This window comes from Aptenodytes patagonicus, chromosome 3 (genome assembly GCF_965638725.1).
Source record: "Aptenodytes patagonicus chromosome 3, bAptPat1.pri.cur, whole genome shotgun sequence".
Taxonomy (NCBI): Eukaryota; Metazoa; Chordata; class Aves; order Sphenisciformes; family Spheniscidae; genus Aptenodytes; species Aptenodytes patagonicus.
The window spans coordinates 43,665,749-43,690,075 of record NC_134951.1 but is presented as its reverse complement, the minus strand read 5'-3'; the positions used below and the strand labels follow the sequence as shown (position 1 = coordinate 43,690,075).

The 24,327-nt window shown below is 44.9% G+C and overlaps 1 protein-coding gene across 3 annotated transcripts in view; it reads right to left on the bottom strand.

The window, feature by feature from the left end:
• The window catches only part of ANKRD6 (ankyrin repeat domain 6), a 119,165-nt gene that overhangs the window by 36,204 nt on the left and 58,634 nt on the right, over positions 1-24,327 (bottom strand). For 2 of the 3 annotated variants that reach the window (XM_076333223.1, XM_076333225.1), the window contains exons 3-4: positions 17,896-18,051; positions 560-816 (exon numbers count right to left, since the gene is read on the bottom strand). In XM_076333223.1, the coding sequence (XP_076189338.1) occupies positions 560-679 (120 nt within the window). In that variant the 5' untranslated portion in view covers positions 680-816; positions 17,896-18,051. Of the gene's footprint in view, positions 1-559; positions 817-3,771; positions 4,233-17,895; positions 18,052-24,327 lie in introns of those variants that run through there. The other variant, XM_076333226.1, reaches the window with a different exon arrangement.

The window sequence follows — 24,327 nt, the reverse complement described above, 5'->3', positions numbered from 1 at the left end:
AATCCTTTGATGCTGACCTTATCTCGAAGGTACGGGGAACACAGTTTGCAACCCCCAAGTTTGGAACTGACTGGGGACTACACGGCATGAATCAATGAAGATGTTGGGTATATGCGAGGCTGCTGTACCAAGAGACTTCAGCGGCAAGAAACAGTCTCTGCGTACCTTTACCCTACCAGAACAGGTGGCTTTCCCCCATTCCCTCATCCAGAAAGATGGGCACTCTTCCCTCAACAGTAATGAATTGCTCCATTCATCAGTTTGCACAGTGTTGAAAAGTCAATGCACGCTTTGAAAAATGTTGCTGCCCCTCCGCCGACACACTACGTTTCTAAGGACTCGGCGTACACCACAGCTGCGTCCACTGGGAAGTGTATAAACACAAGATATGCACTATACTGTAAATTCACATGAGCTATTAAATATAAACTTTAAGGAAATCTAAACACTAACCTCAGTCACATTCAGAATGGTAAAGCTACGAGGGCGTTTTCACAGACAATGGTCTAGGAGTTATGTTAGTTCCCAGGGATTTCACAAAGCGTTTTTCTCTTGTTACCTTGGTAACCGCTACCTTGGCACCCTTGTTGATAAGCTGCACCACATTCTCCACTTGGCCTTTGTAGGCGGCTATGAGCAGGCGTTCTGAAAGCACGGCGACCACATCCTGCTGGCTCATGAATTAGGAGAGAAAGGTTTTCAAGTTTCTTCGGTCCAAAAACAAAGGGTTGGGATCAGTTCAAGCAGCATGCAGGCAGGCGAGGAAGGACCCCAGCTCCCTGGACAGTGATGTTATTGCTATGCCATCCTCTGGACCTGTGGATCAGAAAACAACACTGCCGTCAGCAAGGTTTCAGAGACAGAAGCACTGCAGCAGCTCCTCCCCGAGTGTTCGTCTTCACATCGCTTTGGGAGGGGGTCACAAAAACCCTCGGAGCCTCCTGAAGAGAATGCACTTCTGTTGCAGTGCAGAGGGATGTAGATAGTAGCACATTTTCAGTGTGCCCCTATTCCCCTAGGACAAAAATCCTTAAACTTTCTGAGAGCTTAACTCTCTTTTGGCCTAACCTGTATTTGTGTGGCCCACTTTCATTCTCTCCTTCCCCCCAGGTTTCCCAGACTTTAATTAGCCAAGGACAGGTTAACTAACTCCACTGCTAATAGTAGCTCAGCCTGTGTTGGCCAAGGGAACAAGAATAGGTTATAGTTACTGGCTGCTGATATAAATATACAAACCTCTGCCCTGGAAGGACTGAGTGCAGTCAGCAATTAAAGGCAGCTGACTGTGTCCTCACGAGTATAAAATGCTTCACAGCCTCCCCGAAACCATCCCAAGGACACCTTTGGGAGGGATCACAACTGCAACTGGGAAACACTCATCTTGGCTGTCAGTGAGAAATGATGTCCCCACCGCAGTGCTGACATCATGCCATGCTGACCCCAGAAACAATTCAGATTTAGCACTCATCATGCAAACTTGCGAGCATGTTCTTCTTCCTGGACTCCACTGACCCGTCCAATGAGCCATTGGAGCTGAAAAGAGATTTCTGACATAATTGGAGAAAACTTATCCGCAGATCGCTTTGAGCTGTAGGATCCAGAACCTGCCCAGTTTGGGAGGATTTCAGCTTTACCTGTGCTTTTCACACTTCGGTATTTAATTGTTTCAGTACAGGAAAAACACCTTCAAGACAACCAGTGTGTATACAGATGTTTTATCTTTCTCTCTCTCTTGAAATATCACTGCACTGCTCCTTATCAGCTACCAGTATTACAGGCTTTGCATAGTCTAAGGGTAATTGGTACAGGGACTAGATGATCTTGGAGATTGATAATGGAATACAACATCTTTCACCCTTATGTTATCCCTTTGAATCCATCTCAAAACAGCAATAACTAAAAGCTATTACTGCTTAATGGCTTTGCTGCCCTCCTAAATTGATTTGTCTCAGTTTAGCCGATAGTACAAAACCCTCCCCATCATAATCCCACCACTCAGAGAACTGACATTTTTGCTAACAGCTTCAGCAGGGAGATCATCACCAGAACAGCAGAAAAGATTTAATTTCCATCCTCATACCAGGAAGACACTCCCAGCAACAAGGAGAAAATGTGCGGGTCATTGTGGCACATGAACTCCCCGGCTTCTAAATACTGGGGGCGAGACCTTTTAATGAATGTCACTCCAATGTTATAAGATCACATCGACTAGTACCCCCTCTGCAACAAAAAGGTGCTGTAGCCCTGTTTAATTGAATGGTTAATAGGGTATCGTGATCATCTGTGTCACCAAAGTGGTATCCAAAGTCCTTGGACCCTGCAGGATCACTGATCTACACTAAAAACTTTTGATCACAAGCTCATGTATATTAAAACGATATTGGTTAACTTGTAGTTGAAGATACTTGCAGAATTTAATTTGCACTCCTATGGTAATTTCTATTAATGAATCTTAAAAAGCTTTATGAGCATTAATTCTTTTAACACCCTTTGAGGAGAGTATTATGCTCAAGAATATTACACGCATTTTAGAAAAGGGCCCTTTAAAGCACAGGAAAGTTCCTGGTTTCTCCAAGGCTAATAGAAGAGTTGTGTCAAAGCCAGGAAATAACTCCAGACAATTGACTGTTGATTTCTAAGTATAAGCATTAGGCAATACTATCTCCAGGTAAAAGATTCAGGTTAGCTTTTCTTTACCATCTTCTTGCTTTCTAGGTGTGAACATGTTTGGAGCAACATGGAAATAGCTGTGCATTTATTCAGAGAAGCAAGACAAAAACTTTCTGGGTCTCAAAAGCAGCACAAGAACGGACATCAGAGAAGCGGTGCTGCACCCTGTGCCGCTGGACCGGTCTCACCCACACCCTCAATGAGACAGACACAGTTTGGACACCCTGGCAACACTGAAAAGATGGAAGTAAGAAGAAAAAACCCCTTGTTTCCTTCACCAGTGCTGTACATATCATACCCTGCCCCTCCGGCACAGTGATGTGCCCAGTATCATACAAACCACATAAAAAAGCCAAGAAATACAGATGGCCTACACTAAATAACTTGATCTGTGGAAAGCAACCCAAGTTTTGATCTCACCTCCCTAAGTATTTGCTTTCCAGTGACACGTTACCAAAGCAAGCTGGACCCCGCGAGCCCAGCCGCCCTGCTCCCAACGCCCCCCTGACCCTCCCATCACATCCCAAAGCAGAATCTCCGTAACCCAGGAACGTTTCCCACTCCTTCCCTCTGTGATCGGCACACAGTGCAGTGCAAGCCTTACAACAGGGATCTTTCTCCGTGAGCTTTTCAGGCAATGAGGTGGTTTGTTTCTGTGTCAGCCTTTGCTTGTGCAGCGGTGGTTTCCAGATGAACTGTACCATCACTTGTTTGTCCCCATCCTTACACCTAACCTGGCTGCCCGTACACTGAATGGAGTCATGCACAATAAACTGACAACTCTGTGCATCTTAAAACATGTGGTCAGACCCTGTTTGGTTTTCTTACCCCTTAAGTTCAAAAGAAAGCAGTAACATCATTGACACTGAAAGATTTTCATATTCACTGCAAAAAGCTCAATGCAAACATTTTCCTGACACACTGACATTTCTGAGCAAATTCACAGAAACTGTGGATGCTTGTTACATCTTAGCCGCACCACTAGAAACATACACTAACACCTCAAATGACTCGCGACAGTGCAAAGTTTAGTTCTGTCACGGAAAAGTCTGGTTAACAGGTATGTACCTATGCAAGGTAAATGCTGGAAATCGTACTCACTTCCTAGTTTGATTATTCTCCCTTTCTCTCGCTGCCTTCCCATTACTGTAGTACGTTCCCCCCGGAGATCATGAGCCTCCTCAGCCTGCCATGCCCTGCCACGCTGGAGTGACGGACTGCGACAGCACCACTGTTATCATGTAGTTTGCCTTCTTGCCTCTTCCACCGCTTGTATCATGTATAAAAGCATAGCAAGGAGTTGATTCAGCTATCAGTCTTTTGTGGATGTCTCCCACATTGTTCAAGTCTCCGGCAGTCGTCGGTCCCCTTTCCCGGAGGACAGTCACGTCACAAGCCTGGCTCCTGCTCCGGGCTGTTTCGCAGACAGGCGCTCGCACAACAGGTCACGTTCCCCACGCCGGCTGCTTTACATCTCCTCAGCTGGGATTATTTGCAACTCAGAAAAGCGCGTCTGATTAGTATAGGAAGCCCAGACAACTGAAAGACCAACTTTCCTTTTCTCCTGAGCTGGTAGGAAAAGACGATGGGTGACCAGTGGGAGGGGGAACAACCTTCTCATTCCCCTCCCAATGGACCCTTCCCCAGCGCAGCGGCTCAATGGGCAGTGGCATCACTCCCCATCAGCTTTAACTCTTTACATGACTCAGACACACAGAGCATGTTTCCTTGAACACGTCTGCACCTGCAGCAGGAGGAGGAAGGTACCAGATGCCCAAGGACTACAATTAAAAGCTCGACCGCCCCTTTCACACACAGATGGTGCAAAATGAACCCAATAACACGATTACAGGCACTGCACCGCATCCCTGCTGCCAGCACCTGCTGCCCAGAATTAAATCCCTCATTATCACCCCCCCAAATCCAGGAGCTCGGGGGAAGCACAGAGCACGGGAATATTCAAACCTTCTGCTGTCAAAACAAAAAAATGGATTTTGCTTTAACGTATTTTTAAATAAGAAACAGCCATCTCTGTGTTTCTTTGTTTAAGATCAGATTACTTACCTGGGGCAGGCTGGGAAAGCAACACCTACTTCCCAAGCCTCTCCAGGGAAGCTGGCCAGGTGTGATGCCCACAGGTTCAGTTGCTCCACCATGGGGCAATCCCTTCCGAGGATAACCTGCTCACCCCATCGGCGGAGCATGGAAAAGGACAGGTTGACCGAGGATCAGTATTCCCAACCGGCAGCAGCAAGGCACCGTCCCCAGGCACTGAGGTCCAGCCGCATCCTCATGGATGATGCCTGTGGCTCAATGAGTCACGTCACCCTACAGATGCTCTAGGAGATGTTTGGCCGGGAACAGCACAGCACAGCGCGGGTGGGCAACCGGCTGCTCAGTGACAGGGTCGTAAAGCTCGCAGCTCCGGCCTCTCTCCCGTGCAACTGGCAGAGCAGGCGAAAAACACTCTACACACTGTCCCCCTCCCCAGCTCCCTCCCCTCCAAACTGCTGCCAGGCTGCCTCAGCAGCTGTATCGCCTACACGTCAGTAACAAAAAAGTACAGGAATGATGATTTTTGAAAGCCAAAGGAAAGCCCAGGACACATCAAACATACAGATACTGAAAGGCTAGGTGATAGGCTCTCCTAAATTCACAGAAAGGATTAGAAAAACCAGCTTCCTCTCTGAGGAAAGAGAAAAAAGCTGAAAACTACGAAAGGTTTAAGAGCTATGAGCTAATCAACTTTATAAAGTCCTCTGCGCTAAATGGAAAAGATGCAACGCCAGACACAGGTCACTCTCAGTACAATCACCAAGTTAAATTAGTATCTGAATAAAAGAATACTCACATAGCTAACAAAAAGTTTCTGTGTGTACCAAGGTACAAGATGAAAGGAAAAAAAAAAAGAAAAAGAGACCCCACTTTTCTGCAAGGCACCCCAAATTCTCTTTTCTAGTTTATCAGCAGAAATGATGCTGAATAGTCCAAGAAAAACTCTCAGCACCTGGTAGCTTCATTTCATGCGACATAAATAATGGAATAAAATTACTCTAAATTATTTTAGAATAAGCCAGTGTTAAGATATGGAGTCGGACCATAACAAAATGTTATGGGAGGGTATATAATAGCTACTATTTTATAATAATAAAAAAGTCTTTCTAAGAAAACTTCCTATGTCTAAATATTGCCCATCTCTTCTTTGCTCAGGTCTCAGAGCAAAATGGGTTTCTTTGCTCATTAGTACATAACAGTATATTAAAATCTATAAAATGCTCTTTTTCTTGTCCAGCCTCTTTGTGAAGCAGTTTGTTGTATTTAAAATATGACATAAACACAAAGATTGTACTCACTTTAGAATAACAGCATTTTTCAGCAGAGTGGATTACTGCATTAGAAAGAGTGAGTTTCCTGGAACTCATTTTATCATTTAGTGCAGGATGCAGATATATCTGCCATTTCTCTCAACTGACTTTAAGAGGGTTTTTCCAAGACCTGAGGCACTGCTTTCCTTTAAGTGATTTTTCTCCAGTTCCATCATGGATCCAGTATAAACTGCTCAGGAAAAACGTATGTATTTTGCTAAAGGGAGGACTCTGCCTCTCACCCCTTCCTGCCCCAAAAAACAGTTAAAAAACGGTCAAAGGTGTCATTATGAAAACCACACCACCAGCAGCTATATCTGGAAAACAGCAAAGCCCCACCAAGTCAAGAACAATATGCTTTTGATTCATACTTTTCTTTACAACGACATCAATACTATTTTTGAAGTTAGATTTTATACCGCTCAACATTTTGAACTGGACACCTACATAAAAGTCTGGTAGCTTATATGTTGGTCTCTGCTTTTTTTCCTATTGTTTTCATTGTGTATTTTATCATATCAATTAAAATTATTCAGTTTTCGTATGGACAGTCATGTGATTCATCACCCTAAGTATCAGCACAGTCTGGGACATCTGAAAACGTTTTCTGGGCTTTTTTTTTCTTTTTTCCCACTTGTTGCTATTAATTACTTCAACAATGACTATTTAGCAGCCTCCCAGGGAGCATCTGCATGACAGCTGCTCATCACGCTTCCCACCACAACGAGACTGGACTGATTGATGTCACTGCTCCACCGCAGCTGGTGGCCGCCTGCAGCCAGACCAACAGCCAAACCCACATGCGATGAACGTGGGGAGACAGCGACCGCAGCTTCCCCAACTGCTTCGTCAAGCGCGGCTCTGTCGCCCGACCTCCACCATTGGCTTCACTGAATGTAAATCCTCAGCTGCCCAGCAGCTCTCAGGCGATGCCTTGTTCCCACCAAAACCAACCTCCAAAGTTGCACCTGCCAAGCAGAATGCTTTTGGAGAGAGGCACAGACACACGGAGACCAACAACGAAGATCGAAGAGGCAGTTTCAAGTCATTGGTTAGACATCACTATCTCCTTGTACGAAGACAACTGTTTTTCTTCCCCTCCTACTTATCTCTTTGCCATGTAGCCCTGATCCCTTATCCACTATGCAGGTTATATACTTACCACTTCCCGTATAACATGATTTGACTTTTTTATTTGGCTTATATCATTGAAGTTTCACAACTTTATTACTCTCCCCGCCCTCTCTTTCAACACCTGCATGCACACACATGTCAAACCATTCAGTACAAGCGAGCTCAACTCTCAGCAAGCCCTCGTCAGTTGAGCACTATTTACATGACAAAACAGTATCCATTGTTTGATAGGGGACAGTGCCTGTGTGCAAACACACAGGCATGAGATGTCTTGGTCCCATTTGCATAAAACCAGTTAGGAGGTCTTTCCAGCTCACTGCTGTTTAACAGAAGTGCTGGAGCCCAACCTTGGGAACGAAGCAGGCACACAGCTGTGCTCGTGGGAGAGCGGGGTTTTACATTACGCTCACGCACAGTGGGCCTTCTGGATGGGAGAACTGTCCCTCACCATCATCTTCTGTGCAGGAGCCACCTGCCAATCAATTAAAATGCCACACAGATCCCACCCAAGCTGACTGCAGAACTTCACTGGGAGCAGAAGGTGCCAAAATCCTTCCCATAACAAACTCCCTTTCCTCCTCCGCTGCTCTTCCCTCCTTTCATACTCCCAAGGTACGCCCTCCGCTGCCAGGAAAGGCCTTCCATCCTCCCTGCTCCATCTCCTTACCAGAAAGATGGTTTCAGAGACACTGCTTTTCAAATTACCTATAGCATGGGCAGTATCTGCCATTCAGTTTGGGGACCCCGCTGCCCCCACGCCAGTGAGGTGGTGCAGAGGTCTCCTGCTCCTCATGTTTGATCTGAACCCTCCTCCCTGCCAGCACAAGTAACCCCACACTCTCCCAGCCAGCACATAAGGGCAACTCAGGTAAACATTGCAAAAGACATGCCGGGAAATTTCAAGAAAAAATTAATACCTACGTTTATAGATTTTTTTCAATGCCAGAAAACACCACCACGATAATCTAATGCCAGCCAGCACGAAGCCACAGGTGTCTATTTGAGCTAGATCCTATCTTTTATAAACATGAGTAAAGATGTGCAGCCAGGCAGCGATCAGAAAATGCTCTGACTGACAGAGCAGGGAAGAAGAAAGCACACATTTACCAGCTTCGAAATATTTTCCAGCTGACAAAAGAGCATTGGAGATGTTCTTCCACTTCAAGAAAAACATGACTTAGGAGCTGCCAGCAGCGATGACACAGTCCCTCCTGTACCATCACAGCTGACATCTTGGGAGACCACTGGGAGATTCAGTGACGTAGCTGGACCCATGCCCCCCAGTTCAGCACTGAATCACAGAGACACCGTGAGTACCCAAGATGTTATGGTATTAGCACAGTATTCCTCAATATTGCTAGGCGTCTGGCACGAGTGCAAGAGTCTGGCAGGCAGTGTCTCAATTAAAGGCTTAATGAGGCTCAAGCTGAAAGTCAATGGATAAAATCCTAGGGATGCAGTGGTCAGGGAGGGAGAGAGATGTATTCAGACAAACATGGGTGGAAATGCTGAGTATGTCCACTGTAACCCGTGCAGTGGCGTGTGCCCCGGTTATGGTGCACACTGTTACCATCAAGAGAAGGTAATTTTTCCAGTTGTGTCCCATCACGGGGTACTGCAACAGCAAGAGGAAGCACAAATATCCAGGGATCTGGCACACCCTGGAAAATGGGCAAGGGAGAGAAACCGAGCGCAGCAGGGAGGCGAACGCGGAGGTCGCACACCACCGCATGGGGCATGGTACCGCCCCACCAGTCAGCACAGCTGGGACGGTAATTCTCACTTCTCAAACCCATGCGCTGATCCCCCAGCGCCGCTGTGGAGAAACTGGCTGTAAGACCTGAGCAAAACCATTATCAATGCACCTGATTCACACAGGGAGCTGCTTTAGGGAAGGTCCCAAACCTGCTGAGCGTACCAGAGGGCTCCCTCTGGCCTCAGCAGACTTTGGAAGAGGCCTGAAAATGGTCTCCAAATACTGGGAAGCAACTTAAAAGCATCTCTGAGGAGATCCTAGTAAGGAGAGAGCCCAGCCTTTAGTGACTACAAAGCCTGCTGAAAAAGTGTGGGTTTAGGGAATTTACCCTATCCTATCCATGAGTTTGGGTCAAAGGTAGCAAAGACTCTCTGATGTTGTGCATGAAACCTCCATGCTACATGTTTCTCATGGTGCTCAGTGTTTTGGGTTACACAGCAGCAGGTGAAGGGGACAAAGCTTTTCTCTTCAGACCACAGGCTCAATTCTGCGCCAGGTTAGGTCAGCTACCAAAATTGTTGTTTCATGGCTGCGCACGATCCTACGCGACATGCGCGGGAGGCCTCTACTCCAATTCTAGTGCAAAGATGTTCATAAATGACAAAAAAATTGCAACACATTAAATGATACATTTGTCAGCAGTCTCAGCAAATAGACTGGACTTCCACACCATTTCTTACACGTGGAGGTATATAATAGCACAGAAACTAGGGCAATAAGCAGATTTCAAGGCTGCAATACTGTCAGTGTTGTACACCAAACAATTACTACACTTACTTCTCTTCCCCACAAAATAAGCCATTTTATCAAAATGGCTCCTAATCTTTTTCTAACATATTAATTAAGATACTACTATTTGTAATTTCCATTACTGAAGCATGGAAGATAACTGTCCATGGATGGAGATCCTTGTCTCCCCCCCCACTTCTTCACAACCTTCATTGCTTTCTACTCTCAATTAAAACACACTGAAGTTCTTTTGTCCCTTCCTCCTAGATCACTTTTTCCAGCTCTCTGCTTGTTCATCCTCTGCTGTATTTCTTTGGAGGCTTGGTACTCAAAACCACACAGAGTATTTGCAGAGGACTCTTGAAGTGAGCAGCCCTAAAGGCGACCTGGTTGCAAGGGGAGAAATACTGAGCAGAAGAAGATGTCTGCTGAAATACTGACAAAGAAAATGCCTGCTGGCCTGTGAGCCTGGGAACTGACAGCCGGGGAACCAGCAGCATCCTTGAGAAGTGCAGCTGGCATGTTTGAAGTGCAGCTGGGTACCTAGAAACCAGAGGCATCCTGAAATACCACCGATAAGTGCAAAAACAAGGGACTCTAACAGCAACTTATAATCTGAAAAGGTGAAAAATAGTCTGGAAAAAGGGGAAAACATCCTGAGAAAGTAAGGATCAGTAACTGCCATTGGCTGTTCTAACTGCAAGAACAGGAAAACAGTCTGGAAAATAAAAATTGGTCTGAGAGAACAGAAATCATCATCATCTATTGGCCATCCCAGGTGAAAAACAGAAATTAACAGCACCTATTGGCTGCTTGAAAGGATGGTGTCCTACGCTCTCTTACGTCTCTGTGATATAGAAAGGACTTAATTTTTACCCAAAATGGAGCTTTTCCCTCTGAGAACTTCCCATGCTGCATGTAGTTTTCCTTTTCCTAAACAGGTTGAGCTCCCTGCATGAACTTTCTAAAAGATCTCCTAGACAAGCTCTTGGACCCTTGCTGGGGATGCCTGGCTGACTCCCAAGTCCGTGACAAGGATCATCTTTGAAGTGATACTCTGCCTGTTACTTTATAGGTGTGTCCCCCCAGCCCGCTTCTGATGTCAGTTAGGTTTGTTCTCCCACTTCTGGAATGGTTTGGCCCCCTTCTGGGACTGGTTTGATGCACTTGGTATCGGTAATATGATGAACATACATACATATGCATATAAGTAATCTACCATAAGTATATCTGCTGTTATATTATCATTAAGTTTACTAGGGATAAGTTTGTAGTAACCTGTAATATTACATATATACTTGTTGCTGCTATTATTGATTGCTGCTATTATTGATTGCTGCCAATAATTTATAATAGCTTCAGATATAGATATATTCACTGTATTGATCACAGGTACACTTGCTAGTGGTGAATTTTGTGTTATTTTTGGTAACAATAAAGCAGAGAAGTTTAGAGGATGAAGCCTCCGTGTCCTTGTGTATTACAGAACCCCTGCAAACCCACAGTCACGATCTCCTTACTCCCGCAGGCCAGGTAACCCTTCAGGTCATGACAACTCCCCAGTTAATAATTCCCTCTGGTCTCCTCCACAGCTCCATTTCTGCATCCCAGAGCCTCGGAGCCAGGCTTGCCTTTCCTTGCACCTGCATCAGACAGACCAAATTCACTTCCCAGCCCACTCCAAACTCTCAGACCTCTTTCTGCAGCCTAATCAGTCATTCCCTGCCTCGTAGGAAGCAGAGATCAGTTTTTACAGCCAAGCAAGTGTAGTTCTTGGCACTCACCTCTGTAGAGTTTCACCCTCTTAATTTTGGACCCAGTGGAGCCAAATCCTGCAGATTTCTTCTCCTTCTGAAGTTCCTGCATCTCTTCCCCACTCCACCCTCCCGCAGCGCTTATGGGTCCTTTCTGCCCCACCACCCCATTTGTGAACTAAGGGTTAAACGCTGTTTCTATTTTTCAGAAACAGGGGCACCAAGAAAAACGCATTTAAGTGAGTGCGAGGAGCCCGATGGGCCTATTTTAATGCCCATTTCTGTGTAGTTACACAAGCAAGAGGGACAGAAGCAGTAATAACTTGCAAAGCCAAAACCCACAAACATTTCAAGCAGCAACAGAGAGAGTATCTACTTGGAAACCCTTTTTTTATTGCGTTAAAGGAGTGTTACGTCATGTTTTACAACATGCTGTAGTCCTCTCAGGACTAAAGTAATTACTTTGATTAGTAGCACCCCACAGCTGCTAATCAATCTGAAACATCTAGATAACTTAAGTAAAATCCTTGCAAAAAACAAGTCTGGGTGATAAAAATCACTTTTTTAAAAAAAAAAATTAAATAATGCATTTTGGAAAGGGTTATATGCATCAGAGGGGTTTTTTTGCTGCATTACTGTATGGTGCTATTAACCCTAAGATCTTTTAACACTGATGGCATGGCTGATCTTGTTTCCATGTTGGCTTGCAAGGGCGATAGGCGACAGCTGTGCAGGGATTACCTCAATGGAAAATCTCTGGCAAGACCAGAAGTTGCACTGGTGGAAGCATGTTAATGAGGGAGGCTTTACAGGGAAAAAGACCCTCCTTAGACACTGACAGTTAATATTTCTTCCCCGATAACTCACGCACAGGCCTTGGATCAGAGGTCTTCATCATGGAAGCTGAGGACAGTGAGACCAAAGTGCTGCAAAGGAACGATGCCTACTGAGCTTTCACACTACTCCCTCCTCCTCCCAAAACGAACTTGTAGTACAAACAGTTTACTTTTTTTTCCTGTTAAAACAACCTCAAGGGATGCTTTCCTATGGGTTACGAAGGTGCATCTTCCATAGGTAACACATGTATCGACTGGCTTCCACAACCCCTTTTAGTCTGCACCTTCCCAAATCACGGCTTCCTATTCACCTCTGTAGCTCACAAGGCACCAGAGCATAACTAGGAGGTCTGCTCCCCATATTGCAGTGACCCGCTGAGATGCAAGGCTTCCAGTCTGGGTCCCTGGGCAGGTACTTCTCAGTGTCAGGTACCACCCTCTCCCAAGTTACCATCTGAAGCAAGCTCTCTAACTTACCAAGGGAAAATCTTCCTCTGACAGGGAAGGAGACTGAGTTAACTTTGCGTATTTTCAGACATCAATAAATGTATTTGTGTTGTGGGAGAACAGAGAATTTTCTCTCCGTGTAGATGTCATCCTGCCTATCACTATGTACAGTGTCCCCGATTTAAACATTCGCGTTAGCAGGCAGTGAAATGAGCACTGAATATCTTCAGGGTTCGGCCCCTTCACGTACAACATCCATCAAGGACAACATATACAGAACAAATGGTGAAGGATATGCAAGTATTACTTGCTTCATAAATCTATTTGCGATTTGCAAAAAATCAATCACTACGGGCTAAATATATTTTCCTCAAAGAGGATCATAAATCAATTCAGAAGCTTTCTGCAGATGTCTTGATTTCTCATCCAGTTGCTACACCTGAAGGGGCTGCACTGGAGAAGGCTGACATTACTGCTTCGAATGGTTGGGCACTCTCTTGAATGGGTCCAGGAAACTGCATGATTATCAGTATCTTTTAAAAATACCACAACTACCACACTACGAACCCCCTTCTGAATCTCTAGGTCTGTCTAGTAGCAGAATTTCAGTATTATACAGATGAAGACTGTGAAAACCACCGAGTGGAAACATGTTTTAAAACAACAGCTTAACTGCACAATTAATTCATGTAAAATGCTGATGCCAGTGAGTATTATACTATTCCTGTTGCAGTAAATGTAACAGATCTAACGTATCTGCTCTGCTTCACTGATAATTAGTGTAAGTAGGGCCATTACAAATTTATGCATCAGATGCCCTGACTGCATATATGATCTATCAAAGGCAGTTTTAACTGTCTTCACTATCTGACCCAACATCATAACACAAAAGTGTCACCAGGGTAATATTTCCTAAGTACCCAGCCACATTTTCAGTGTTTTCTGGGGGCCTGCTATTGAGCAGATGTTTAGTACCCTTGCCAGGAGCCCCGCACAACCTTGTGATAATTCCCAAGAAGGCTGGCAACAGTTTGTGAGGGACAAACAGCCAGTTCTACCCAACTCACAGAATCACAGACTGGCTGAGGTTGGCAGGGATCTCTGGAGGTCATCTGGTCCAACCCCGCTGCTCAAGCAGGGCCACCGAGAGCCGGTTGCCCAGGACCATGCCCAGATGGCTTTTGAGTATATCCAAGGATGGAGACTCCACAACCTCCCTGGGCAACCTGTGCCAGTGTTTTGTCACCCTCATAGTGAAAAGGTGCTTCCTGATGTTCAGAGGGAACCTCCTGTGTTTCAGTTAAGTGCCCATTGCCCCTGGTCCTGTCACTGGGTACCACTGAAAAGAGCCTGGCTCCATCTTCTTTGCACCCTCCCTCCAGGTATTTCTGTACATTAATAAGATCACCCTGAACCTTCTCTTCTGCAGGCTGAACAGTCCCAGCTCTCTCAGCCTTTCCTCGTAGGAAATGTGCTCCAGTCCCTTCACCATCTTCGTGGCTCTTCATTAGAAAATTAATTAATCTATAGTCACTTGAAGCCATTGAAATAAACCATGTGCTTAAAATTGCACACATGCTTATTGGGTTAAGAGGAAATTATTCCTTCACCCAGAGATCAGGAAAGTGTGTAAAACAGCAGGGTATGCGCCACTCACAGAATAGTTTGCACAGCAAACAGAATAATTCGTTACACTTGCACTCTAAACGGTTTCTCTTGGAATGAGATTTTCACCAGTGGGACTCAAACAGCATCCCTAGTGCAAGCAGCTCCTACAGTACACCACCCTCGAGCACACTCACGCTTTTTCCCAGCACTACTGGCATTCTTGCCTACTGTCTCCTTGTTACCTGCTTTGTTGTCTTCTGCTTTTTTTCACGTGTACAGAACTCCGAAACCAATATCCAAGACCATGCCCACCACCCACGTGGCCAGTCCGTGCTCAGCCTTGTGTGCTGCACGTTTGGATCACTCTCATACATTCCTTCCCCCACCTCTCCGACACAGGAACGTTTTGTCAAATAAATGTAAGAAACAATCAGGTTCACTCCAGCTTCAGTGAAATTTGAAACATCTTCAAAAAGATTAAAAGCCAGAAACATCTGGATTCCTCTGTCATCCATCTGAAAACCAGAGCTGTATTTTCATAAATTCTTATTTTAGAGGCTGTATGGCATGGACTACACTTTTAAGTCATGAGCTCACATGCAAGTTTTACTATAGAGCTAAGACTTGTGGTAAGAGTTAAAAAATTATCACTTCCATTATATTACATAATTTTCCTCCCAAGACAGCCATTGATGACTGAAGCCAAATCTCAGACTGATGAGAGCAAAAGAAAAAAAAAATGATTGCGAGGAAGTGTTTGGCACCACCTCTGCTCTGTCTGCTCTGACCACAGATGGATGAATGCAAATTTTCAGGACTTTCCAAAAGTCAGGGGCTCTCTGGACAGCACTGCGGCACCAGATGTAAAGAAAAGGGTTCACTGGGCAGTGCAGACATGTACCACCGACTTACTTAACTCAGCTAGGCTCCCTTTACAGTCAACAAAGAACACGATCCATGTCATCCTGAAGTACATTTCAACTGTCAGATGAATCACACTCTAAAATTACTTGCCTCATTAAGCATCATCTTGGATACTGCACTATAAACATCCAAAGTTAGATTAAATGAATCCTATCCACAGTATCTGTGAGAAACACTCAGCTTTCTGCAATTTGCTAGAGGACTTTTATCTGCCTGACTTCACCATGACATCTCCTGTCAATGGTAAATCACCATGATTTATTTAGAATTAAAACACTCAGATTGGAAAAGAAATGCAAAAAACAACTGGTGCAGAAAGTATCAGCAAATCTCAGTAATGACTTGTCTTCTGCATGGACTTCAGAAATCACGCCACGCTCTCAGGTTTTATTTTCTAAGCCCTAAGCTGCTTCTGGCGATGATTCCACAAGCCCAGCTCATCCTCCAGCATTGAGACTGTCTTATTTCCCAGAAACAATAAAACAGCTTAGCACATGGAAAGCCCCTCCTTGTGCAGAGGATGGGGCTTTCTATGGGGACAGTCTCTGACTTTCTCTTGAAAAACCCTATCATCATCACAAACCTTATTCCAGCAGGTGCACAGGGCACTACTGCAACATGCTTTACACAACCAGCTCAGGAACAAACACATTATATCACATCAAACAGGTACCTTATTCAAAATCCTCACAGAGTCCCCTAGATGCAACTTCTCCTCACGTGAAGGAGGCTAACTGGAGAAAGGTAAGTTATTTCTTCTCTCTGTGTATATCACATTTACATATATGCACACGCATGTATATATATGTGACAGACCTGCCGCTCATTTCCATATCCATCAGCAATTTAACAGTCAAAGAATATTACAGAATTGCATCCTTCAGTCATTCTGACTCCAATAAAACACTTCTCCACTTCCCTATCCACTCGCATACATTTTCTACATGTAGCTGAGAGGATGAAAATACTATTTTACACATACATACCTATATATGGACGCACATACATACAAGCATGTAAAAATATAGAACTCATTTCTAAGGAACTATGTGCATTCTTACAAAGTGTTTGGGTTTTTAACATTGAGAACTCCAGAGGCTAAAGATTTTAAGGAACTATGTCTCCAGATTTTGGTCCCTCATCTTTCTCTCCGTCCACCACTGCAGTCCTGGTTTGCATACCAGGGAAGTGGTAGGCGTTATATGCACACCCATGTAAGTCGTCAAAAACACAGTCTTCCACAGAAAGCGGAAGGCTTTTCTATAGGCTCCACCTATCCGAAAATCCAGTATCTCACAATGCTTTCCTGTATCTGAGCATTTATCCTGCTGAAGCATTCATATAGTTGTGATTTCTTTTTAAGTAGAAAATGGAATAAATAAAACAAGTAATTGCAATCTATGTTTCTAACAACGTATTGCTCAGCCTGCCACTGCTTTAATTACGGGACTTTTAGCCAAGATTGATTTGGGCTTTTTTCTTTCAGGTATATCAGAATTGTAGGTGCCTTGATATGTCAAGCAAGACTATTTCATTTTAACATATCTGCTGTTAAGATAGCCTCAGAAGACATGCAGCTTGCTTTCACTCAAGGTTCAGGAAACGGCATTGCTGTATCATGCGTAACAAGTTAATAACCTATAATGTATATACCTTGGACAAATATCCCAGCTGGTCAAGCACTCCATGAAAGGAAACTCCCCTGACTGCTGTGAAGGAAACCAATCACTCAATCTCATGTGTTTTCTCCTAGCTGGGGCTGGGCAGAGCACAGGTGATGTGTCTCAAGGGATGGGCTCCATAGGCAGACCTCTTTCAGCTGTGGAAAGGCAGGAGTGGTACCCAGGTTCAAACACCTGGGCAAGGCCTGGACACTGGAGTCACCTCCCTCCAACCTCCCCAGCCGCCTCCTCATACTCTGTAGCATCCCACTGAGTATGCCATCCTTTGGGTCTACAAGTTCGTCTCTTAAGGGCTAGAGCTACCACCTACAAAACACCTAAGGATTGCTTTGCAAAGGGTTTCTGAACACAGTCATTCACTATTCGAAATTAAAAGGCAATTGAAAATCACTAAGAAAACAGAAAGCATCCTGAAGACAGTCTCTGTCTCTCTCTGCCTTTGGAAGCTGTGGTTGTCCACCTGTGTCCTGGAGAAGGCAGGTCAGGGCACTGTCCTCTTCATTCATGCATAGCTCCCCTGCTTGAGCAGGTGAACGTGGCCCACAAAACAGGACATCTCCTTTCTTGATATAGCTGTCCAGGTATTTTCCTGTGCAGCCTTCATATCAGCCCCAGGAGCTGGTCCCTCTCAGGTGATCTTTTCCCTGCCAAAGCAGTTCTCCTTCCTAGGAGCCAGCCTCTTGCTTAGAGAAATCCCATTTCAATAGAACACTTGACACTTTTCTTCACTAGCCTTGAGCCACCGATCCTTAAAAACGCAGTTCAACAGCAGTGTAAATGGATAGCAGAGGAGGCGAGGAACTACATACTCCAAAGGACACAGCAGTGTGACATAAATACCATAACTTGGCACCACAGGTAAAACTCCGAGCTCCTCTCACTCTGTATTTACCCAGGAACTTTAATGCATTTCCAAATAAATTTCTGCATGGCATTATTTTAATGCATTTTAGAAGAAGAAAAAAAAAAGTCAGATTTTATTTTACTCACTCTTAAGGATCTACCGTTCAGTTTTTTCTGATGAACATTTTACAGCTGTGTCTTGCCGGGCAGCCTCTGGCTGGGGACAACAGGGATGCCAGCTTCAGTCTTTTCCAGTGCTGACGGCAACAGCGAGTCTCTGTACCACGGTATCGTACACTGCTCCTGCGTGAGGAGAAACACATCATAAATGGAGCGTCAAAGCAGATGGAGGAGTACAGAAATTTAACACCAGTGCTTTCTGCAGCTTTCAGCTGCCTGACTACACCTGGGCAAACCCAGCCATTTCCTCCTGAGGTTTTCACAGCCGCTTCCTGCTATAAACAAAACAAGTTCAAACCATGGCCCTCCAGTTTGGTTCCCACTAGCCGATCTCTGAAAATGCAAAGCAGTAAGAGCTGCACAATTACACAAACAAGGAAAATGAGACAGAGACCTTCATATCTTCCCAGAAATCACGCGACAAATCAATAAAATCCAGGAAAAGAACTTGTTCTGCTTCTGTCTCTAGTACCTTCCCCATCACATCTCGCTGTCACCCCAGCCTAGGTATCCCATTTCAGCCATGGCACCTAGGTGGATGTGAGCGAGTAGATTTTTCTCTGGCTATGGGAACTTCTTAGGTGTATTTGCTAAGGTTTCCATTCTCAGCCTGTGATCCCCGTCTGGTTCTCTTTACACAAATACTCCTACTACCTCCCCTTTCTTGCTGCTTTTCCAGGTTTATTTGTTGCCGTAACTGTCATTACATCCTTTCTGAAGCCAGCATATCCCCTCTAAACTCCACACAGACTACCATGTCGGCAGTATTCGTGAGCAGATGAGAAGACTTACAGGCCTGCACTGCCAGAACAAGCAGGTCTCTACTCTTCCTGGGTCATAAATTCAACCCTTGAGGCACACAGGGGTGGAGGGCCAGGGGCTCACGCTGGTTTCCTTTCCAAAGGTAAAATGGCAGCTCTGTACATCTGTAGAGAAGCAAGTTGCAGAAGCTTCCCCAGGGCACAGAGGCAGAGCGAGCAGCTGCCACTTTAACAAGGAGGAAATGTACTTTTACTCTCCTCCTAAAATCCCTGCAGAAGAGGCAAAGGATCTGCCAGAGACTGGGCTACTGGTAAAGCAGAGAAAGCCGTAAAAGTAAACGATGTGTTCAGTTATCGCCTCTAAACAGCAATGACCAGACTGGGGAGAAAGGTGACTCCCTTCTCTTTCTGAAGTCCACTGACACACTACATAGTTTGACAACGACAAGCTTTCCTGCCCCACCTCTTACACCCAGCAAAGATGAGAAATATTACATACGAAAACTGCTAGCAAATGGGGGAAGTATTCTAGCAAAGCGTTACTCCATGCTTGCCTGCTTCTTGTACGCTTCACTACGTATCTCCTTCAGGCCACTGCTGGGAGACGGACTTCTGGACTAGCCACATTTCACCATTCTCACGTACAGGTGAAAGAAAGGCTGCAAAAGAGCATACAATCCCAATGCTGAGCATGTGTTTCAGTAAACTCACATGCATCTTATAAAAAGTTAATACCTGTGTAGGGTGGTCTTTTTTTTTCTTCTTTTTTTTTTTGAAAGAGTGATACCTTTTCAAATGAACCTTTTTGTTAAACAAAACTGGAGCAGTGGTCATCTCCTTGGTCATCTCCTCCCCTTATGGTTAGAGAGCAGACCAAATAGCCTGCCTGGGGGTGCCTGGCTCCACAGGCTAGAAATGAACCCTCCGGTCTCAGTGCAATGTCACTGCTTGTTCAACAGTGTTCACAAATGATGGAAGTAACTTGGCCTGCTTGAACTTTTGAGAACTGCAGACAGAAAACTGCTAAGAATAAATAATCTCACTTGATCTCTGAAGCAGAAATCATTGCCGAAATGCCAGTTCAGTGACTTCAATTAGAATATGCTGTTGGAAGACCTTACCGCCGTCCCTCTTTCCTACTAATTAACATCTCTGCATAATTCAGCTACTTTTCCTATCCTTTTTCCTAATGCATTTAGATCAGAAGATGTGTCTATGTGCAAATAAGTGATAATACAGAAAGGCATCGGGAAACTAACCCCCAGTTACGTCTGTGACTTGACCTTTTTGTACTGTTCTGCTGACTCTGTTGTCAATGACAATGTCATTGTCTTGCAAATACAGCTTTCTGTTTCATTTTAATTAGAAACATCAATTAAAATACACAAAACCAAATAAATAAACTGCATCTAAATTACAGGTAGACTATTAATAGCCATGCTCAAGATGATGTGCAAAAAGACGTAGCCTAAAGTTAGAATCACAGAAATGGAAATCGGAGAGAGATCTCCAGAGCTCATCTAATCCCTTCTTACAGCTGTTATCATAGCTATGCTTACCACAGGTTTTTTTCTGGGGTTTTTTTTTGAGTCTCACAGCATCAAACACAAAACTTTAAACTGCCTTGTTTGGAAACCACTCTTTCTTTCTCAAAATCCTTATCATTCCCATAGGATATTAACACCACTTCCCTTAAGTTTGTTGAAATTAAGCCCTTTGTCTTTATTCCACTGCTCCCACTCCTTCCTTCTCTAAAAATCATAAATGCTCTTTTTTTTAAAGGAAAAATTAGGGAAAAAAACCCTTACCAGTATTACTTAAAGTAGAATAAAATAGCTATACATCTCTCTTGCCCTTCCTCACATCCCTCTCTCGGATGAAAATTTTTTCCTAGTATACTTCAAGATGCACATTGGGCATTTACTTTCTTATAAGGAAATTTGAAAGTCCTCCGTGACTATCAAGAACGTTTACTATCATTAACAAACTCAGGTAGAAGCCTGCCTGATTTTTCTTTTTCTTGTTTTTTTTTTTTTTTTTTTAAGGTGGAGTGAATACCCAGCAGCTCCTTAAAATATCAATAGGTAGTTTAGATGCTATGCTTCAAACTGCTTGTTCGAGTTTCTTCTTCAATTTTTATTTCTGCAAGCAAGTCCGAATGTGGAATCTGACCCACTAGCAATCACATAAATAAGTACAGCTACTGACAGCAAGTATAAGTCAGACAGCAGCAGAAGAATCAGACATGAAACCATCTTCATGTCCTAAAGGCCTAATGCAAACATGAAGGGTGGTTGTATCGATACACAGGACAGTCCTAACCCAAGTAAAGCAGCCACAGATGGGTTTGCTGGGCCCAAATGTGTGCTTGCAGCAAACCCCAGCCTCTCCAACTTTGATGCTTTGATGCATCAAGCCTCGCCACCAGAAAACACTTAGTGTGAGAGGCTGCACAGCAGGGAGACCCCAGCACCACTGCACCTGAAGAGGGACCTGAGTCCTGGGCTGCACCTGGGCAGTAAGGCTCCCAAGCAGGACCTTGCTCAGCGGTATTTCTACCCGTAGACAGTGCAACACCATGACCTCTCCAGGAAGGAGCTCAGGAAAGGAACCAAGAGCTGTGAGCTTCATGTTCAGTGTACAAGGCTTGACAGGGCAAAACCCAAATGTTTGCTCTTGCGTGGCCTCCTGTTACCCAGACGGGCTGCCGGGTGTGCAGAGCTGTGCTGCTTGAGGGCTCAGGGCAGATGGGCAGCACACCTGAGGACAGCCAAGTTTAGCTGAACAAAACAAAATGGGGGAGTCTGATTTTGGCTTTCAACCCAACCACTGTACTGATCCCATCCAGACTACGATTTAACAAAAATAGTCCAAGCTGGCTTTCTTCTCTTTTCTTTTACAGAGTGGTCCACTGAAACACAAGCTGTTGACAATACAAAATGCAGTAACACTGAACCTAAGCTGTAACTCAATTCACGGACTGCAAAAGATTAACATAACAAGACCTAAGTTTGACTCCTTTTATCCTTTGCTGTATAACTTAAGTCATTACTAATTAGCCACGCTTTTAAGAAGTTCTTGCAACTAATACAAATGGTGGTTGTTCCTGTTTATACGATGCTTCAAGATTTAAATCATGTTTCAGTTCCCTTACCACACTGTAAGTATCTGTGGATTAACTTACTGTCATTGGACTAAGCGATGGAAAGCAAAATACAGGTCGCTTTCACAAATCATGTAAAAAGATTTATTTCTTGTTATTCATTTATTCCAGCTGCTTTATAGTACAGCACGTGTCTCTAGGGCTCCATATTTTAGCATAACAGGAGCGGATGCTGGTACTTAGCAAGTTGGAAATATAAATCTAACCTCTCAAGTCCCTGAATTACAAACTCAGCTATCCAAGTTTTGGTAACCAGCTTAGAAAACTGATTTCTACTCTGGGAGAGCCTGCTTATAAGCCTTGCTGAACTGCTGCTCCTCTCAAAACTGCAGTTTATTAATGAATGGAGAAGACAACCTACAGACAGATAATTCAGCCTACGGCCAAATACTGACAGCCTGAGGTATTCAACCCCTTTTTCCCTTCGGTCTTCATAGGCAAAGCCTGCTGCCAGACCCCTGTGCGTACCAGCACAGTTTGGGAAGGACAGCAGCAACCAACGGTAGGGGAGCAACAGGGCAAGAACTACTTACAGAAGCTGAATTATTCAAATCCATGGGGTTGGATGGGAATCACCTGCACTGAAAGAGCTGGTTGATCATTCCTCTATCATCACAGAAAATCATGGTGAAGTGGAAGAAGTCCCTTATAACTAGAAAAGGCTAACATTACACTCATCTTCAGATGGGATAGATGGGAAGGAGGACCCAGGGAAATACAGGCCAGTTAGGTTACCTCAGTCCCTGGAAAGATCATGGAGCACATCTTCGAGGAATGCATGTCCCAGCATGTGCAGGATGAGAAGGTAAATCACAAACAGCCAGCCCATCCATGCTCGACTAATCAATGACCTATTGTTTAGTATCAATGACCCCAATGATAGCACTGAATGCACCTTAGGCACACCTGCAAATGACACTGAACTGGGGGAATGGCTGACATGCATTAATCCATTGAGCTTGACAAACTTCAGGACTGAGCCAACAGGAATCTCCAAGGAGAAGCGTGAAGTTCTGCACCAGGGCAGAATAGCCCATGGACCAGTACAGGCTGGGAACTGACCAGATGAGCAATAGCCCTGCTAATAAACCCAGGCATTACAGTGGTCCCTGTGCTTAATATAAACCAAGTGTGCTTTCACTGTGAATAAGGCAAACTCCACTCCATACTGCACTACACTAGCAGGGAACATGACCAGCAGATCAAGGGAAGCTATTTATCCATCACTTCTGAGGCCACGCCTAGGACACTGTGCCCCATTTTGCACCCCCTGAGTTCAAGAAGGGGGTTAGAAACTGGAAGGGATCCAGGAGAGGGCTACCAACATGGTCATGAACCTAGAGTATGACCTGAAAGGAGAGACTGAGAGAGCACAGCTCATTTAATCTGGCAAAGAGGAGGCTACGGTTGATCTAACATCAGCCTACAACTGCTTGAGCTGATTGCAACAGACGAGCATATGTATTTCCTATGGGCAGGCACATAGCAGCAGGCAGGCGCGCGGCAGCATGGTGATCACCCAGCAAAAAGCAGTGTCCTCTGCTTCTCCTGAGCTTTTAGCACCTGGTAGAACCAATGCAGCCGCACAGACAGAGCTCCTGTTCAAGCATGTGACCACCCAGGTTTCCAGCTGTGGGATGTGTGAAGGGATATTCCCAGAAGTGAAAAGTGACTGTAAGCAAGCCTGTGGGAGGTGTGACCAGACTAATGAACTGCTCTGCTTGGTGGCCAAGCTGCAGGAGGAGGTGGGCAGACTGAGGAGTATTTGAGAGTCTGAGAGGGAGATTGATCAATGGAGCCCTACTCTGCCATCTATGATGCATGGAAGCCAATTCAGCATGGCCTCTACAGAGGCAGGTCCGGGATCTGCTTTGTGCCAGGAGGAAGGCAGCATCACAAGGGATAAGGAGGGGTGGAAGAAGGTTACAGCATGGAATGGTAAGAGAAACCCCTCCTTACCCTCTAAGATACCCTTACAGTATAGGTACAAGGCCCTGGGTATAGATGAAGCACATAATGAGACAGAGGAGGAACCTGCACAAGCAGTCTTGCCAAGGTCAGAGAGACCAACCCCTCACAACAAAACCTGCATTAAGACCAGCACCGAGAAGAAACAACGGCAAGTTACGGTCACTGGTGATTCCCTCCTGTGCAGAACGGAAGCACCTGTTTGCAGACCAGACCCTCCTTTCAGGGAAGTTTGCTGCCTCCCTGGGGCCCGAATTAGGGACCTCACCACAAGACTGAAGAGCCTAGTTCAACCTTCAGACTACTATCCATTCCTGTTCTTTCATGTGGGTACAAATGATGTCACAACAAAAAGTCTGAGGTCAATCAAAAGAAACTTCAGAGCCCTGGGAAGAGTGCTAAAAAATTGGGGAGCAAAGGTAGTCTTTTCCTCGATCTTTCCAGTAACGGGGGGAGACTTTGGAAGAAACAGGTGAGCCCAGGATATCAATACCTGGCTCCGGGACT